Source organism: Tiliqua scincoides, chromosome 2 (genome assembly GCF_035046505.1).
Source record: "Tiliqua scincoides isolate rTilSci1 chromosome 2, rTilSci1.hap2, whole genome shotgun sequence".
NCBI lineage: Eukaryota > Metazoa > Chordata > Lepidosauria > Squamata > Scincidae > Tiliqua > Tiliqua scincoides.
This window is the reverse complement of record NC_089822.1, coordinates 221377190-221396804: the sequence shown is the minus strand read 5'-3', so window position 1 is coordinate 221396804 and position 19615 is coordinate 221377190. Positions and strand designations below refer to the sequence as shown.

The window sequence follows — 19615 nt, the reverse complement described above, 5'->3', positions numbered from 1 at the left end:
AGCTTTTGATGAGTTTCAAATTTGCTCATTACTGGGTTGTGATCTGACAGTATCTTTGGTAATATTTCCACTTCTACCAGATTTTTAGTCCATGCTCATGGTATCTAAAGAGCATCAATCCTTGACCATGTCTGGTGTCTATTTGAATAAAAAGTATAGTCTTTAGTTTCTGGATATCTTGTTCTCCATACATCTATCAGATACATCTCTTCCACTAATTGTAAAAATGTTTTAGGAATTTGTGGTCTCCTTTTTTTCTTCTCTTTTACTTGCATCGATGTAGAATCCATTTGTCTATCAAAAACTGAATTAAAGTCTCCAACAATACAGCAGTGTTTGTATTCTCTAATTCTTGTGTCTTTATATAGCTTTGCAAAAAATTCTTGCTGATTTTCATTTGGTGCATAAATATTCACAATTAAGACTCTTGCATTTTCTTTTTGTACTTCCACCATCAGTATTCTTCCATCTTGTGATGCATATATTAGTTTTGGTCTCAGTCTTTCTTTTACATATAAGGCCACGCCCCCTTTTTTAAAAAAATCTGAGGCTACAAATACTTCTCCTAATTTTTTGTTCACAAGCAGTGCTTTATTCATATTTTTGATGTGTGTTTTTTGTATACAAGTTATATCCATATTTAACTTTTGCAATTGAAGGTTTTCTTTCATTTTTGAGGTGAGTTTAAGCCATTTATGTTGACAGAGTAAATACTCCATCCTCCCTTAACCATCATGTTTCTTTTTACTATCCACCTTCTCTTTTTTTCTTCTTGTTGCTATTGGTGAATGCCTCCTTGCCCCTCTAGTCTCTTCCTTCTCTGATTCCTCAGTTGTCTCTGAATCATCTGATTTCTTTGCTTCCAGCTCCATTCCTACACTTTCTAGTTCTTTTCTTAGTTCCTCTTTTTCTTCATTTCTTGTCTCACCTTTCATCACTGTACTCAGAAAATTTTCTGCTCTCATTGTTGAAATTATATTGTATCTCTGTGACTGGAATTGAAAAAACATACCTTCCGGGAGAAGCCATCTATATGGTATTTGCTTAAAAATTTTGCTAGCTCTTCATATTCTTTTCTCTTCTTTCTCACTCTCCATGGGACATGTCTCAGAATTTTCACTTTGCTACCCTCCACCATCCATTCCTTTTCCTGTGAGATCTTCAATATTTTATCTCTATAAAAAGTTCTGATGAATTTCACATGAATTTCTCTTGGTAGTTCATGTTTTCTTAGATAGAAAGTGCTCACTCTTCTCACTGAATCCAGATCCATAAGTATCTCCTCTGTTGGTGCGTCAATTCACTCTGGTATTAAATCACCAGACGTCATGTATCTTCCCCTTTCTGTTCTGGTACATTTTGTATTCTCACCACTTGAGCTGCACTCTCCATCCAAATTTCCATTAATGTTGCCTCTCCATCATACTGGTTTTGTTCTACCTCCAGTATTCTAGATTCTATTCTAGATTCTAATCTTTTGTGTATTCTCATCCGTTTGGCCTTTAACAGCTTTCAGTTGCACACTAAGATCATTTAGTTGTGTAGTTAAAACATCCAGACTAGCTTGAACCTGCAGATATTGATTTGTGTGCTGCTGTCCCGTCGCCACTAATTTCTCTATATTATCTTGTATTGTCTGCTTCCAATCTTTCACTTTTGGTTCCTCTTGTGTTAGTTTTTCCAAGCTTGACTCCAGGGTGGGAAAGCCCCTAACTTTTGCTCCTTTTCCTGTCATCCTTTTTCTTCCTTCTTATATCTTCTTTCCTGTAAAACTCAAATATCTGTTATCACATATATCACTAGCAGTTATCCATACATCACATCACATCATCAAGAGATCAACTGTTCATCCATAAAAACCAACACAAGGAAATTTTAAGCCAAATAAACCTTTGCCTTGCAATATTTTTTAACGCCACTAGATGTCCTCAGGGTATCGTCCTCCTTACTTCACTTGTCAAGTCCTGTTCTTATCCTTGCAATGTCTTTTTAAATCCACTAGGCCCCAAGCTGAAGGCCCCAAGCAGGGAAGGACATTGGAAGAACTAAGTGAGAGTTGTTCAGCTGTGTGCGTCTGGCAGTGATTGATTAATTGACTACCTGATTAAGCTTTTGCAGGAGGGAAGAAGAAGGAGGGGCAGGTTTTCCCCCTCTGGGAAGAGGAACGAAGGGGGGAGGCTTTCTCCACTCATTTGTTTGCTGGTGTGAGAAGAAGCTTTGGAGGAGACCTGCCGAGCTTGTTATGGAAATATGAGAGCATAACTCTAACTTTATAAATATAAAACTCGTTGGATTACAAATTAACCGTTTTGGAATATAAAACGGTTTGGAAGCGCAGTTTCATTTTTCATGTGGAGACCTTGTGGAGTGCCTGTGGAGTGGGCTAGAGATTTGCATTTCTTTGTTTTGCAAAAGTGGTTCATTGTTTTGAATTCCTCTGACTATTTCCTGGAAGGAATGCAGTTGACATAACAGAAGTAAACAGAACCAAAACAACAGAATAAGAAGAACAGGGCTTTGTCTTGATTCTAATGAAGCTAGCAAACCTCACCACTCCCCAGTAACTCACCCTGTCCCCTTTCTCTCCCTGGTCTCCTTTGGATCCTTGCTGCCCATCAAATCCTCTGTCACCCTAGAAACACAGACAACACCTTGATGAAATGTATGAATGGAGCAGTTTTTAAAATTGGCTTATACCTTCAGGGTCTGTAACAATAATATTTCATAAAGACAGAAACATCACTAGAAAATGTGTATGCAGGTAGATTAAAGTTGCCTGGTGGTTGTGGCGAAGAAGTGATAAAGGAAAACAGAGCCGTCCATTTTCAATTCACATGTAAGTAAAATGTACTCAGCAAACAAGAGTAAATTCAACTTAGTTAATTTTTCACTGTACTTCTACTCTGCCTTTCTTGCCAAAGGGAACCAAGGCAGCTTACAACAATGTCCAGAAGTACAAAAACATAAAATCAGTTAAACTTGTATATGGAACTGATTATCTCCACATCATTTCCATCATTCGAGATGGCCAACTGCTCTCCAAACTGTTAACGTATTTTAAAATGGTAATATATTTGTAAGTACAAATAGTTGCATGGCAAAATTCACCCAATAGGTAGGAAAGAGAAGATTCCCAACAATTTTGTAGGTTTAAGCGATTCAAAAGGCACAGATCACAGAGAAGTCAGAGATTGCTAGCTTGCTCATTGTATACTGAAAGAAGATGGCATATCCTATTTTTTCCAACGGCAGATTCCAAAGGCATATATGAAGCAGAAGGCATTTTACAATCCTACCTGCCCTTCACCAGAACCAATGTGGAACAGTTCACAGCAGAGTGGAACCCTGAATAATACAGCCAAACCTCTGATAATCCCTCTTAAAGCAGAGGAACTATGAGAAGTGAAGACATGTGTCCTTTCATCCATTTTGTGGGATGTCCCAGTGGCCAGTGTTCAGGAGAAGCCTCCACCGATTTAATATAGCACTAATTCTTAATAGTATTGGTGACATTCAGCCATTTTAGATTAATGTAAAGAGAACCTTCAGGAAGTTAAGGGAAAAACACTTATATGTGGAAACAGTCATTTCCAAGTCACCTCATGGCTAGAGCCTTAGTTCCCCCTTTTATTCCCATATTAGAGTTCTTTAGTCCATACCTTAGGTCCTATGAGGCCTTCTTTCCCAGGGAGTCCGGGACTTCCAGGCATGCCCACCTCTCCCTAGAAAAACAAAACGGAAAGTACACTGGCCTGTCTAAACACACTTCTAACTACACTTTCTGGTTGGGCATGTGTTGTGGACACTTACAGGGTCACCCTTTCTTCCAGCAAGTCCCATTCTGCCTGGCAGGCCTGGCTCTCCCTAGAACAGACACAAGAAAAGATGCATCAATCAAACAATCAGTTGAGTGGCTGCTGACTTGACAGAACTTTAGTACTTGGCTTACACATTGCTGAGCTGAGAAATTGCTCTTTTCTGAATGTTCTGATAGAATTCATGCTTCCTAAGATGCATGGCAGCTTCTCCATTTTCAATCATTGTTCAAGAAACACCACTATAGGTCAAAATAGATGTGATGGAGAATCTTTGTTGTTTACATGTCTGCCATATGTATGTATAAAGCAGAGATGGGGTCATACAAGTAGCACAAACTTGAACTATTTTTCTGTTTGTACACTTGTTGGGAAGTTATGACTGACTACCTGGCAGTTGGTATTCAAATATACCTGGCAAAATAGACACTGAAGCGATCTTGTGCTCCATTTTAGCTATTTGGAATGATACATACACATTGATTTTCATTAAGAAGTGTGTCAGGGCTACTTCACACATAATTTTTGACTCTGGGATTGACCCAGTTTCCTTGGTGGACACAGTGTCTCCCTAGTCATTCCAAAAGCATACCTTGTTTAAGATGTCATTTCAGTGAAATCAAAGTGAAAGGGGATCAAAGTAGAACTCTGGCACCCACCTTATCCCCTTTATCTCCATCTTGGCCACAGGCTCCTTTCATTCCTCGGTCTCCCTACAACAAATACCACCACAGAGTAATCTTAATTATTTCTATAGTACTTTTTAGTGTATACAGCGGTTTGCCATTCTTGGCCTCAAATAATGCACAGCTAAGCTGGTGATGGCACTCCTGCACATCCCAGCCCAGAGCAGTTCACAAAGAAGATACACAAAGCAAAGAAAACATGCCACGCCACACCTTTGGGCCTCGCATTCCAATAGGCCCCATGTCTCCTTTCTCCCCTCGAGTTCCTGGAATACCATCTTTCCCAGGTAGGCCCTGGAGGGATAAACAAGACAACATGGTAGTGTGACTCTCAGGGCACAATCCTAACCCACTTTCCAGCACTGACATAAGGGCAATGCAGCTCTGCGGTAAGGGAACAAACATTCCCTTACTCTGAGGAAACCTCCATGAGTGCCACCCAACTGCATGATGTAGCACATGTCCCAATAGTACAGTCATGTCAGTGCAGGAAAGCTGGTTAGGATTTGGCCTTAGGCTTTGGCCTGCACAAGTATGGGCAGAAACAGCAGCAAAAGATGAGTTCTCACCGGTTCTCCTGGCTCTCCTGATGCACCAACGTCTCCCTGTGTGAAGGCCAACACATAAAATGAAGTTGAGAAGTACACCAGCCACATGTGTTAGAGAAGGATTCTGCTAGCACAAGTTTCAAAGTAGCACAGGCTTCAATGATTTCATTTCAAAGATGAAATCTTGGTGGAAGGAGGTATGAATCTGGGATGAAACTGCATCTAAACTAAACTTAGAAACTAAACTTTCCAGTAGTATGAAAATGAACTAGTACCAGGATGGGCTTTTGTAGGCAGACCACAACTGTAAATAACATCAGTAGGTGTGGAAACAGACTAGATGTGCCCCTGAACATGAACCTCTGTAAGTGAAAATGTAGCCATGAATCATCGGATAACCTCTTACCTTCTGCCCACCAGGACCTCGTGCACCTGGGAATCCTGTCGATCCCTTCTCTCCCTGCTCACCTTTAACTCCCTATAGGTTAAAAGCATTGATTACTTTCTAGTAGGCAATCAGTACTACAACTATTTAACTTATATGCAGCCTACATCATGTGAAAGGCTGAGCTGGATGAATCACAAGCCGGAGTTAAGATCGTCGGGAGAAATATCAGTAACTTCAGATATGTAGATGATATCACTCTAATGACAGAAAGTGAGGAGGATCTAAAGAACCTCTTGATGAGGGTGAAAGAGGAAAGTGCAAAATGTGACTTGAAACGTAACATTAAAAAAAACTAAGATCATGGCATTTGGTTCCATCACCTCATGGCAAACAGAAGGGGAAGAAATAGAAGCTATGACAGAGTTTATCTTCTTGGGCTCGAAGATCACTGCAGACAGAGATTGCAGCCATGAAATTAAAAGACGCTTGCTTCTTGGGAGGAAAGCTATGGTAAGCCTAGACAATTTAATGTGTCAACAATCCATCACTGTGTCAACAAAGGTCTGCATAGTCAAAGCTATGGTTTCCCAGTTGTTAGGTATGGCTGTGAGAGCTGGACCATAAGGAGGGCTGAGTACCGAAGAATAGATGCTTTTGAGTTATGGTGTTGAAGAAGACTTTTGAGAGTCCTGTGGACTGCAAGGAGATCAAATCAGTCAATCTGACAGGAAATCAACTTTAACTGTTCATTGGAAGGACAGATGCTGAAGCTGAAGCTTAAATACTTCAGTCATCTCATGAGAAGGGAGGACTCTTTAGAAAAGACCCTGATGCCGGGGAAAATTGAAGGCAAAAGGAGAAGGGGATGGCAGAGGATGAGATGGTTAGATAGTGTCACAGAAGCAACGAACATGAATCTGGACAAACTGCAGAAATTAGTGGCAGACAGGGGGGCCTGGTGTACTGTAGTTCATGGGGTTACAAAGAGTCAGACACGACTTAATGACTGAACAACTATTACTTCCAAGGTGTCCACTACAGCTCAGAGATGGGTGCAGAACAAGGTGCCCCTACAAAAATGCTACATGATAGCAATCTTGTTTTTCCGTATGCATATTATTTGCATATTTTTTGGGTGCTGTAGGCTTATACCATAGTCTTTCGAGACTGAAGGTTGCCAACCATTTTTTTACTCCCACTAATTCTCTGCAGAGGCAGCAATGATTGGTGCTGAATTCATTTACAGAATCCAAGTCTGAAGCAATACTTTCCTGAAATATTGCTTATAGCAGTAAGAATCTCTGGCACTACACGTTCTATTGTTCTCTATATTTATAGAGACCACCATTTTTTTCAGCCACACTCACTCTGGGCTTTTGGTACTCTAGAAATGGGAGCAGAGACCAACCCAGATTAGTCTTGGAATATATGTTGCAGCCAATTTTTCTTAGTTCTAGCACTTGGTTCGAGCTGGTGCCTTGACCTGGGTTTGTGGGTGTGCAGAGGAAATATGTCCAAGACAGTTCTGTTCATAACTCACAGCCAGAGCCCAGTCCACCCCTCTCCCCCACTCTGGTTTCTGCTCTGCTACCTTTTCTCCAAAGATGCCTTGATCTCCTTTGTCGCCTTTGTCCCCTTCCATTCCTTTTAGACCTCGGTCTCCCTAGAGAGAAGTAAGAAGAGAGAATTCTCAATAAATCATCAGCAGTAGAATCAGAAAAGTACAAATGATGATATAATACTAGGGACTGGATGGAACAGCAACAAGGAAGTATTTAAAGAAAAAACTAAATGCAAATTTTAAGGTTGCAGGTAGGCTTACAAGGGTAGAGTAAAAAATTCTATGGAACCATTAGTTATTTTATTTTTCTCTGTAAACTGCTTTGTGAACTTTTTTGTTGAAAAGCAGTATATAAATACTTGTTGTTATTGTATATAACAACAACAACAATAACAATAATAAACCACCAACATTTTTAGGCTACTAAAGCATATTCTCCCTAAAGGAGTGTTCTCAAACAGTTTAGCACCAAGACCCACATTTTAGAATGACCATCTGTTGGAACCCACCAGAAGTTATGTCATTAACCTGGAAGTGATGTTATGGCTAGAAGTGACATCATCAAGCAGAAAAATGTTTAACACCCCCATACAACAAAATCAAATCTAATTAATTAAGGCCACAATCCTAACCAATTTTCCAGCACTGACAACTCTGAGGTAAGGGAACAAACACTGCCTTGCCTTGAAAAGGCCTCCATGACTGCCCCCCAACTGCAGGGTGCAGTACATCCACTGGCACATTGCACCCTAAGTAAATTAAAAGTTTATAATAAGTTTAAAAATTTATTTAAAATAAAGACAAACCCTCCTAACCCTCCCAAGCAGTTGTTGATCTGTTTTAAAACAATTCACCAAACATCCCAAAGGCTGCAATTCTATCCAGATTTACCTGGGAGTAAGCCCCATTGACTGCCATTGCTAAAAGCATATACATAGTAGCCTGTTAAAAGTACAGATCAGTAACATTTCCCGAAATGCAGTCACATACCATGATAGCATCAAGTCTATTAAAAATAAAACATGCATTGAGATAAATGGGGACCCACCTAGTGGGTCTCAACCCACAGTATGAGTAACACTGCCCCAAAGGAATAAAGACAAAGGGCAATGTTTGTTCAGGACTTGGCTGTGACTCTTGTAAATTATTTATTTCAGGTTTTGACATAGTCATGGCACTTACTGGCTCTCCTTTGTTTCCCCGAGCACCGGGTGGTCCCTCCACAATGGCAGTATCCCCCTGTTTTCAGAGAGAACATGAGAGCTGATCAATTATCAAAGCATTCCATTTGACAGCAGCCCAGACTACTATTGGCCTACCCACTTCCATGTGAGAAAATATAATTTACTGCTGAGCATAGCCATTGCCCTAGGAACTGGAAGAAGAAGGCAGTTACTCCTCCATCAGTGATAAAGAGTCTAAAGCTAATTTGCATATGTCTTTCCTATTTGAGGAAGTAGTGAGAGAAATGCATCTAAGGATACTATCCTTCATGAGTTTAGAAAACATCAATCAACTCTTTATTATGGACACAGACCAGTGTAAGATCAGTACCAATGCAAGGCCAACATAAACAACTTTAAAAATCTAAATAAACCAAATAAATAAATTAAATACTACTTCAAAATTAAATAAATTAAACAAAATATCAATAGTACAGCACTTGCCTTGTAGCATCAACAAAGGCATCCCTCTGAGATCAAACCAAAAATTAAGGAAGAGGTTATCCCACTGAAGCAGATCAACAATGACCCATCTTCCCAAAATGTACTGGGGAGAGTCCCCTGCTTGTGGTAGTTCGGATGCAATCTTACTCCTTTTCCAATAGCTTGTCCTCAGGTGCTGGACACAGATTTCCCCTCTGGGAATACATGGTCACTTCTGGTAGCCTCTCCTCTTAAGCAATCAGCTGGCAGGCTTAAGTAACAAACCCCTTCCTCCCAACTCACTAATCCAGGGGAGGGCAAGAAAGAACAAGCCAGTCTACGATTAGGTTCAATGGAGCTCCACCACTGAACTGCTTCAGAGCTAGGCAGATGGGAACTGGACGAAGAAGGCAGAGACTCCTCCAACTGTCAGTAATGAAGATTCTAAAACTAATTTGCACATACCTTTCCTATTGGAGCAAGTAGTGGGAGGAACACACCTAAGGATGCTACCTTCCATGGAACTGAAATGATGTGTTTGAAAATGCTATAAGCTGGGTGTCTAGATGTGCCAAGAAGGCCTTGGACCATCTTTCCCTAGCCCAAGATAAATAAATGGCATCAGATGGGAAAGCAGGTCTGCCAAGAATTATGTATTTTTGCTGCCTGGTGTTAAATTCTTCAAGTCTTAGAAGTCCTAAGATTTGGAAGTCTTAGAAGTTCTGTGGATCAACAAGACTGTATCCAAAGTTCACAATTTAGTCACACAGTCCTTTCACTGATACAGTACTCACCTTGTCTCCCTTTGGCCCCATAGATCCAACATCTCCCTAGGAGACAGGGAAGTGCAGGTTAGCAATAAGCCGGTGGATTCATGTTGTCTAGCCTAATTCAACGGGCAGGTGACAAACATATTTAGGGAACTGTTGTTTTTATTTCTATTATTTATGCCACTGTATAGCATAACTGAAAAAGAAAGGGAGAAATTCCCTTGTGGCCTGGGTGTTGGTTAAAAATCTTAATATGAGAACTGATTAAGTTATATGAGATAAGGCAACATATTGCTACCATTTTCAGTTATTTGCACTTTAAAAGATAATTTCATTCCCTCAGAAGAATGAGAAACCATAGTACAAAGACTTTGATCACAGTACAAAGACTAACAGTAAAGATAGTAAATTCTTGTTTAGGTAGAAGTTCAGATGACATCATCATGAGACAAAATACTTAATTTAGCTGCTTTCCATTATCTGAATCTCGATTTTATCACAGAACAAATATTTCCAGCAGCAGACAATGCTGTCATTCCCAGTGACAACATGAAAGAAAGGCTTCTTTCTGCTTTTCCCTCTGCACTCCTCCCATTCCATTTTAGCAGGAGAACAATTTGAAGCTGGGGGGGTGGCATGGCATGGAGGGTGGCATGGCATGGGGGGTGGCTAATGCTTTACTTACTTTGTCGCCTCTTTCCCCTCTGTTTCCTGGAGGCCCCTAAGAGAGAGGAGATCACTTCAGAATAGCAGCCAATATCAAGGGTCAGGTTTGAGGGAGTGAAGAAGAGAAAGGGAGTTCACTATTTACCGTAGGCCCACGATCTCCCTGCAGCCCTGGGAGACCATCTTCACCCTGAGAAAGAGGAAAAAACCATTGAGTCAGACCAATGGAAAGAAGAGGGGGCAGGGAGGCTATCACTGCAGCAATGTCCCAAGCCTAATGTGTGAATCTCTCTCCATTGTGGCTAATGTGATCACACAGTCAACAAGCAGATCATTCTTTAAGATATCATGTCAAATGGGTCTGCTAATAAAGAGACCATCACAAGATGCTCAAGTACAGAGCCTGTACGTTTTGTTAATGGTTTTTTTTCCTAAAGAAATATACAGCGAGATGGCAACCTCTCTAATGTATCTTCACGTGCAAACCTTATGTATTCGCCCCTTCTCCTCCATAGGAGGGGAAATAAGAAAGCAAAATGTTGCCACAGCCTTTTCCTTCAAAGCATTTGACACAGCCATCTGTTCTGCTGTAACCCATGGTAGGGCCTGACACAACACAGTACAGCCTTATCTATATTATACCAAGGCAAAGGATTTCCTGCTCTGTGTCTGAGCAACAGAATCAGGAGAAGATACATACCCGTGGACCTGGATCTCCTCGCTCGCCTCTAGCACCTGGTTGTCCAACACCTATATTCCCCTAAGGAGCAGAAAGAGTGATGAAAGTGAAATTCTGTTGGTGATCCTGTGGCATTTTCACAGTGAAGGGATTGGCAATCTAACAAAATTGTTCCTGTATTCCCAGATTCTCAAATTTTGTCAAAGACTCTTCTTTCAAGGAACAGTAACTGAAGCCTAACAGAACTATCAAGGTATGGAATCCACAATCTTTTTCCTGTCCCTTTAATGTTGCAAAAGTATGGGCTGAACTACATGCATCTTTTAATCATGCTGTTTGCCATTCCATTGTGGGTGCTTTTTGTTTTGGTGTGTGTAAAGGGGTCCATGATGCAGACTGGAACTGTGGCATAGAGGAAGTGTGTTTTGTCTCCCTCTCTCTTCTACAGCTGATATTTGCCTTGTGAGAGAAACTGTCTTTGGCAGACACTTGAAACACAATGGAACTATCATGTGATTGTTCTTAATACATTTGTCCCCTCCATCTGTTGTTGTTATTGGTATCAATGGCAGCTATCTCCTGGAAAGAAACAGAAGCTGCAGGGGTGGAGTGGAAAATTTTTGGGAGAATCATGGCAAAGGGGGAAAGCACTGGTCATCCCCCATGCCATGGTTCTGCTTCAAATTGCACCCCTCCCTGCTATTTAAAAACTGCTATCAGTTGCTATTTAAAAACAAACCCAAACAGAGAGGGAAACAATGTGTTTAAATCACATTTAATTAAGGTCTGTTTAGTGCAAACTAATTCCACAAAAGGGAAAAAAAACAACTACTATAGTAGTAGTATAGTAGTTCTTTTTATGAAGTATGATTTGGAAACAAATGTATAAGAACATAAGAAGACTCCCCTGGATCAGGCCAAGCACCCATCTAGTCTAGCTTCCTGTATCTCACAGTGGCCCACCTGCATGTATTAAAACATCTTGACAACCATAAGGGCTATATATTTCCTTTTTTTTATAGTGAAAGTTGAGATATTTAAGTTTATTCACTAGCTGCAGCATTCTCCACATTCCATGAAGTATTACATGCACAGGAACTTATATGACTACCAGCCCCAAGATGGAGCATACCAATAAAGCAAGCGAAGCCATATATAGCTCCCCCTCATTTGCCAGAGCTGCTGTAGGGTAGTATCATAAAGGACAAAGCCAGGGCCTACCTTGTCACCTTTCAGTCCTGGGATGCCCTGTGTACCCTAAAGCAACAAAGTGATGAGAGAAAGGTATATTAATATTGTAACAGACACATCAACATACATGTCCAACCCATACTTACATACCCACTCCTCCTCACATATTCCAAATACTCAAATACTTACAGGTGGTCCAGGCGGTCCAGGCGGTCCTGGAGATCCTGCAGTGCCATCTCTTCCAGGAAAGCCAGTCACACCCTGGTAGGGAAATGCTAAGTTCAGAGGCCACAGTCTTCATCAATTCAGTCTAGGAATGGTCCACCCTGTCTCATGAGCCACATCCTTGAACTTCACTCAGACTTTCTTCATTCAGATCCAGGCTGGGTGGCTCAAAGGCAGTAAACAACTCAAAGAAACCTGGGCATTGCTCATTATTAAGAATAACCCCAGAATCAGAGGCCAAAACTGGGAGACCAGGAAAAACATCAGTCAAAAAGGATAATGTTGAGCTGTGCATAGCTATACATTGCCAGGGCAGTGGAGTCCCCTGGCGTTCCTCAAGGGACCATTCATACATTTTATTCATTTACCTTGTCAACTCATTTACCTTGTCCTTGTCAACAGACAAGGACATTTACCTTGTCAAAGGAAATGAATGCAGGAAAGTGTCAAGCCTAGTGACGATTCCCCCTTACCCTCTCTCCTGGAGGTCCGGGTGGGCCAATCAGTCCATTTTCTCCTCTCAGGCCTGCCTGGCCTGGGGTCCCAGATACGCCTGGTAAACCTTGAGGTCCTGGTAAACCAGGCAAGCCAGTGTCTCCCTGAAAAAGAAGCCATGACAGATGATGCCATTAGACACACAAGTCTAATGGCCAATCTCCCTTGTCTTCCATCTCCAACCATTTCAGAACATGTTCTGTTATAAATGCATAGCAATGGTTGCAAAAATGCCAATTTGCATCTCTGTTCTAAAATACTTTCCAATACATTGAGCCAACAGAGCTAAATATTGTGTGACTTTGAAATATTCTTTTCAGCTGACCAAAACCAAGAGCAGATGGACAGCTAGGATTAGAACATAGTACTGAAAAACATTTCCAAATTTACTTTGTCAGTTGGGGCATACTAACATTCTCCATGAGTACATCTGTCAAGAATATTCCAAGCTATAACTGGACGTTTGAAGGCCTGATTTGTGAGCCATGGTGAGATTTACAATCTTTCTGCACTGGAGCTATCCAGCAGCAAAAGTGCTGAAACAGCTTGGATGATGCAAAAGCTAATGTAAAATGAAATGGAAGCTGTTCCAAGAAAATGAATAAGATTAGAAAAATGTGAGGATTCCAGGAAGGTGGCATGCCTGCAATGGATTAACAGAAGCAATGAGAAAATAATTACCTTCAAGCCCGGAGGTCCAGTCTGGCCTGGGGGTCCCTGGAGGCCAACCCCAGGTGAACCCTGCATGGTGCAGAGGAGAGAAAACGTTATGTTACGCATAACTGATGTATAATGAGGAACACGACCTATTTGTTTTCTTGTCAATAAACCGCACTGACAGAAAGTCACATTGTTGATACTAGATAATCTGTAAAAGATGAGAGGATCCAGTTCATTTCCAGTGGACTCGCTGGTTAGTAAGGAAGTTAAGATGCCCCTCTGGGATTAAAGGATGGATGATCTCAGTCCCCAATCATGGACACGCTTCTTGTTGTGTTCCTACCCACCAGACTATTGGAAAGATAGTTAGCTGAGAACAACTCAGAAAATTGATTGCTCTAAATATCTTGCTAAATCACATGGATAGCAGAAGCATATCTAAAAGATTTCACAAACATTTGCACCATGTTCAACATAAACATACACAACATCCAAAAGAGCCGCTGCATACCTTTTCCCCTTTCAACCCAGGCAATCCTTTGGCTCCCTATTAAAATTCAAAAATATAAAAAACAGAGTAAGGAAGAGTTATTCTGTGTGTTGCCAACACTTACACTAAGTTGGGTGGGGCACTTTGGTAATATCAATTACTAAAAAGAGAGAAAGAGAACAATTGGCCACCATACATTCTGAGAAGAGAACAGACAGACCGTGACAATCCTACAAGATGTGCCACCAGGGCGACACATCCTTCCATCCCCGGCTGCCCCCTTCACTCCTCAGTGAGACTCATGGCAGGTCGTGGCAGCCAAAAGGGCTGCTTCTCTCAGTCTGCACTGCATTCTCCTCTCTTCCCCCCTTTGCCCCACCCCTAGCCCTTGCAAGGCATGTGGCTTTCCAAGGACACTGTTCAGGAAAACAGAAGAGAGAAAATTTCCAGGTGTTCCAGCACAGATCTTTCTTAAACATTAACCTGGCAAAAAGAATTTTTTTCTTTTTTCCTCTGCGAGCAAACCCCAAGTTTAACCAGATGGCAGCTTTCCACCATGAACGTTGGGGCAGAGTGGTTTAGGCTGCTGCTTCTGCTGCTATAGCAGCTCCATGAAGGGGAAAGGTGGTTACCTGGTGAATGGTGAGAAAAGTCAGGGGGCAAAAGAAGGAGGGTGGGCGGGTGGGAGACTGCCTGCTTTTTGGTGGAAGCAGCTACGGCATGCCAAACACATGGGAGTAAAGCCCACTAGAGGAGAGGGAAAGAGGCTGCATATGAGGGGTACCAGCAGGCAGCTAAGAGTAGAGGGTGGAAGAAAGGAGGGGAGGGATGGCGGTGCTGGTAAAGCATCTGAACTAGACTGAAGCAGAAGCTCTGAGCCCCTTCTATCAGTGGCATGTTTGAAAGTCTTGGGAAATCTTGGTCGAAACCAAGAAATAGCGCAGGTGCAGTTGCTCAAGGGAATCAAAATGTGGAAGCAGCATGAAGAGGAGCAGCATCAGGTCATTCGAGGGTGGGCAGCAAATGCAAGTGACTGAGTGGGGTGTGTGAAGACAGTAATTAAGCTGTCAGCAAGTCATGGCTTGCAATAAAGAGTGTTAAAATACGAATGGAAGCCGGTGGGGGGGGGGAGTCCAGAATGCCACCCTTTCTCCTCTGCCACCCTGGACCATGTGGCCCCCAGGGCCTCCGCCAGGTACACCAGTGTAGACAGCAATGGGGAGACTTCTCCCATGAAAAAGGGCCCAACGTGAAGTCATATCTGTAGCTCTGCTTCTAAAGTCAGTGAGAGGAATGACCCATTCCTAGATAACCTCCATCACAAAAATAGAACGATTGGTCAATGTAAATCCTGAAGAAAGCAATGGTTTAAGGCAGATTTTGTTAACTCTTATAAACGGCGCCAGCATTAAAAGGAGTTTAACAAGCCGCATGGATATGTTACAGAATCTTCTGCTTTGGATCTTTTCGAGAAAAAAATCAGAGTCAAGAATAGGATCGGTACTAAGTATCCTTCCTAGAACAGGGGTTTGGGCTAGATTAGGAATAATCATTTCTTTCTTCATCAACTCCTTTCTCAGATTGTCACCCCATGAAGTACTTTAACCTGCTTCTGCTCAACCAACCAACCAAGTACACTGTACAGTACTTACATCTTCTCCAGGATCTCCAGGTTCCCCTTGATCCCCACGTTCACCCTAGCGCAGAGAAAGGAAGATTGTCAAAATTGATTGACATTGAAAATGGGCCAGAACTTTATACATTTCCATGAAGTTCTCAGTTGCCAAGGAAAGACTGCTGTGACTCCTGCTTGGGGGACCATTCCTCACCTTCTCTCCTCTGGGACCTGGTATGCCTCGATCACCTTTGGAACCCTGGAAAGTCAAACAGTCAGCATTAACATCTGCTTTGGGAGGCAAGGGCTTCAGAAATAACAATAGAAAGGAGAAAGATAACTCACTGGTTTCCCCAAAATGTCTCCATCAAAGTCACTTGGTTCACCCTAAAACAGACCATGTAGAGGTTCAGTGCTGTAGAAGCCTGGAATTTAAATACAAATACTCCTCCCCCAAGTAATGGTCAGTCTGCTAGTATCTGCATTTCTAGAAAGGAAGTGCTAGGTCCAATCTAGATTTCAGACACCACAGGGATTCTCTCTCCTTTTCTGTCTATGTACCTTTGCTCTAATTGAGAAAGACTGTCACAGGCAAAGCCAACCTTTTTGAAGTAGCCAAACCATAGTTCACAGTACCATTGAACTGACAGTCCAGTCCAGACAGACCATGGCATTCAAGAGCTGATCTAGCACACTGCAAACATCAACACTCACCCTTCAATAGCTAATACTTTCAGAATCAGATTTTGAGGCAGAATCTAAAATTTACATGTTGGAGCTGTTGCTATAATCCTTCCAAATCAAAGATCCCACAAAAGCTGTACTCCAACTCCTGGTCCCACCAGCTGACCGCCTCTTCACATTGACCCATGCAGAATTTTAGCTTACCTTTTCACCTTTTGCACCAGGAGGTCCCACAACAGTCTAGAAACAGTGAGTTAGGGAAGAAGAGAGATGGATACTTAACATCAGTGTGAGACATTAGTAGCACAAGCCTATACATGCCTACTCAGAGGCAAGTTCCATTATGTTCAATGGGGCTTACTCACAGGGCAGTGTGTACAGCAGTGGTTCCCAAACTGGTGGGCTGCAACCCACCAGCCAGGGAAGCAGTTGTCCCAGCCCCTTTAGGGGGCATGGGGGAAGACAGTAACGCAATTCCAGGATTGCACTGCTGCTGGGAGGGTGGTTTAAAACTTAACTAAAGGAGTGCCAGCCTCCAGGGGGTTTGGGGAGCCCCACAGATGCCTCTGCAGGGCTCCCAAAGCCTCCAAAACAGGAAAAACAATCAAAAACCACTTCCAGTTTTTGATTGAAAACCAAATCAGCTTTTCCCCATTTTGGAGGCTTGGGGAGCCCTGCAGAGTTGTGAGGCTCCTCCCCCCCGGAGCAGTGCACAACAGTGCGATCCCCCCCCCCCGCAACAGTGCGATCCTGGGGATTGTATTGCTGCCATAGCCCCTCCCCTCACACACTTACAGTGGTCCCAAATCCCTTGTAGGAGTTTGGGAAGCACTGGTGTACAGGGTTGCAGACTAAATAATGGGAGTGCTGGGTATCCAGTTCTAACAGTCCAATCCTATTGGGCTTTTATAGCAATGGATCTTGTGATCCACCGCCGTAAGTCCCAGTGCAGTGGTGCAAATGCTGTGCTGCCATCACGCACTATGGAGCTGCCCACTCAAATTCCTTGAGCATTGCAAGTAGTTTAAGCCAGGGGCAGTCTAATAAATTATGTGTTAAGGAATTACTTTATTCTCCTGACTGCCACCTGACTCCAGCCAGTGAGCAAATTTCCCCAGGTTTAGGTACCTGTTGAGGGGATCTGTGGGCTCAGATTTTTTAGTAGCATCTCAGCTCTGCTTGCTGGGCATTAGTGATTACCATTATCACATTCATTTGATCAATCCTTTGTAAATCCAGCTAAGCTCAGGCATTCTCCAAAATCCTGCTTGGATATTTACAACCCCCCTTTCTTTCCTCATATCATTCCATTCCCTTTACATTATACTTTTAATACACTAATTACATTTTGACCATTTGCCTAGTCTATCTTCACACATAATTCACTGATTGTCACATCTCTTCACTCTGCAGATGCTGCTAAGGGTTTGATTTTTAAGTTTAATTTTTAATAAGAACCCCAGGGGTTCCATGCTCTCCCAGCAGGGGAATTTTTTCCAGATGGCCCTCCTCTGCCTGATCTCTGTAGCCTGGGATGGTGGCAGGGGATCCAAACTACCAAAGTTCGTTCCCCCCCCCGTTTAGCTGCTGGTTCAGCAAAGGAAGAGCTGAGAGCAGGAAGGGGTGCCAGCATGCTAACCACTAGGCCCTACTCCCCTTGGTCAGCCTGCCTTCTCCCAGGACACATTCTCTTTGCATTTCATGGTTCTGGAAGCAGGGGATACCCACAGAATACTATTCATGGCTTGCACATCTGGCTGACAATTGTTAGAAGATAACTGTATTTAAAAAGCACAACAAAAAAGAGACCTGTGGCAACATCTGGAATCCATTCCTAGATTGTTTTGGAGATCAAAATATTTCTGAAACCACACTGCAAGTTTCATCATTACCTTTTCTTTCTCCCCACTCCCCTTTTTTCTGACAAAATAGCTGTTGTTTGAGTAAGTTTCTAGCACTTTCAGCATAATATATGTCTAAAAGAACTGCATAACTTTACATAGATTAAAGGAATGGGAAAAATTCACTAGGAAGGGGGTGGAAGAAAAGAGGAAAAGTAACATCAGTGTAATGACTGCTGTTATGTTAGCCATGAAGAACAAAGCTTGAATTTCTACTTGGAAAACTCAATAAATAGTCAACAGAAAAAAGGAAGGAAAAGAACATGACCAGAGAAAAGAGAGACTGTCACACACACCTGTCCTGGGAGCCCAGCATCTCCAGGTACTCCTTTGGGGCCAGCAGGTCCTACAGAACCTGCAATACCCTAGAAAACAGTTGAGAAAGATGATTAGGCTTTAGCTAGGATAGGAACGATAGTGGCTGTGCCCCCTGGTCCCACAAAGAAACTCTAAAATGTTTTGTAATAATTGCTTCTTAGAAGAGGAGGCAATAATAAAAGTAGCTTATTGCACTATTAAAAAATACTGTGGTAATTCATTTTCAGACCACTGTCCAATGTCCTGAATTCAATTTAAAGCCCTGTACGCATGCTCCTGTCACAAATGTAATTGGTTTTGTTACAGGATGTAGTTTGTCACTTTTTAAAAACCTCTTATAATTAACAACAACAACAACACCACCAGTATTTATAAACCGCCTTTCTTGACACTGGATTTCTCCTCCGACTTTAATCCAAGGCAGTTTAATTTAGGCAGGCTTTCTAAATCCCCATGTAAGGATTTTTACAATTACAAGTTCTGATCTTTCATAGAACACCTTCATTCCAGGTGGAATCCTTCACAGTCTGGTATCTTTCAGGCTACATTCACCTTTAACTTGCGGCACTCCTTCGCTCTCATTGAAGGTCAGGGTCATCCTCCACTCCTCTCACCAGCTGGGGATGACTCATCTCATCAACAGCTCTCAGATGCTTCCAGCAGTCCCAAACTGTATTCCCAGATGTTCTTCAGGCATCATAGGTGGTAGCTCTACCACTTAGCCAGACCTCCTGCCTTGCCCTTTCTTTTCCAGGTTCTTCTGCCCTGCTATCCCTTCTAATGCCCCTTTTGTTCACTCCCCCCAATGAAGTGCCTTCCCCCACTGGCCTTCTTCTTGCTTTACTCCCTTCTTCCCTTTACTTCCTTCTTCCCTTGCTTTACTCTAACCATCCTCCCCCAACTCATGCTCTGCTCCCTTCTCAAACTTCAGCTGTTATCCTTGCTATCTCCTTCCCTCTCTCCTGTTTCCTCTCCTCACCCCCCTGGTTTGGCGACTCCTTTTATGAGCTAGCTCACAGCTGTTGCTGGGGGGAGGGAGCTGATGAGCCAGCTCGCTGCTGATCAGCTGAGCTCTGGAGGAGCTGTGAGTGTATTTTGAGTGAGCTGAGCTCTCAAGGTTGCAGCAGCTTGCTGGTTGCTACACATCTATAGCAGGGGTCTCCAAACTCCGGCCCGGGGGCCAGATGCAGCCCGTGACAAAGCTCTATCTGGCCCGCAGCCAGCCTCTTGTCCCCTGAAAGCCTCTGGCCCACGCAACTCTACATGACCAGAACTGG

General features: G+C 42.6%; 1 protein-coding gene across 1 annotated transcript in view; it reads right to left on the bottom strand.

The window, feature by feature from the left end:
• The window catches only part of COL7A1 (collagen type VII alpha 1 chain), a 133697-nt gene that overhangs the window by 13288 nt on the left and 100794 nt on the right, over positions 1 to 19615 (bottom strand). Inside the window, exons 81-99 of the mRNA XM_066612976.1 lie at positions 18317 to 18385; positions 16324 to 16359; positions 15650 to 15742; positions 15473 to 15517; positions 13352 to 13411; positions 12649 to 12774; positions 10781 to 10840; positions 10226 to 10270; positions 10100 to 10135; positions 9439 to 9474; positions 8181 to 8237; positions 7029 to 7100; positions 5456 to 5527; positions 5071 to 5106; positions 4715 to 4795; positions 4475 to 4528; positions 3811 to 3864; positions 3660 to 3722; positions 2570 to 2632 (exon numbers count right to left, since the gene is read on the bottom strand). Coding sequence (XP_066469073.1) covers positions 2570 to 2632; positions 3660 to 3722; positions 3811 to 3864; positions 4475 to 4528; positions 4715 to 4795; positions 5071 to 5106; positions 5456 to 5527; positions 7029 to 7100; positions 8181 to 8237; positions 9439 to 9474; positions 10100 to 10135; positions 10226 to 10270; positions 10781 to 10840; positions 12649 to 12774; positions 13352 to 13411; positions 15473 to 15517; positions 15650 to 15742; positions 16324 to 16359; positions 18317 to 18385 — 1158 coding nt within the window. The remainder of the gene's footprint in view (positions 1 to 2569; positions 2633 to 3659; positions 3723 to 3810; positions 3865 to 4474; positions 4529 to 4714; positions 4796 to 5070; positions 5107 to 5455; positions 5528 to 7028; positions 7101 to 8180; positions 8238 to 9438; positions 9475 to 10099; positions 10136 to 10225; positions 10271 to 10780; positions 10841 to 12648; positions 12775 to 13351; positions 13412 to 15472; positions 15518 to 15649; positions 15743 to 16323; positions 16360 to 18316; positions 18386 to 19615) is intronic.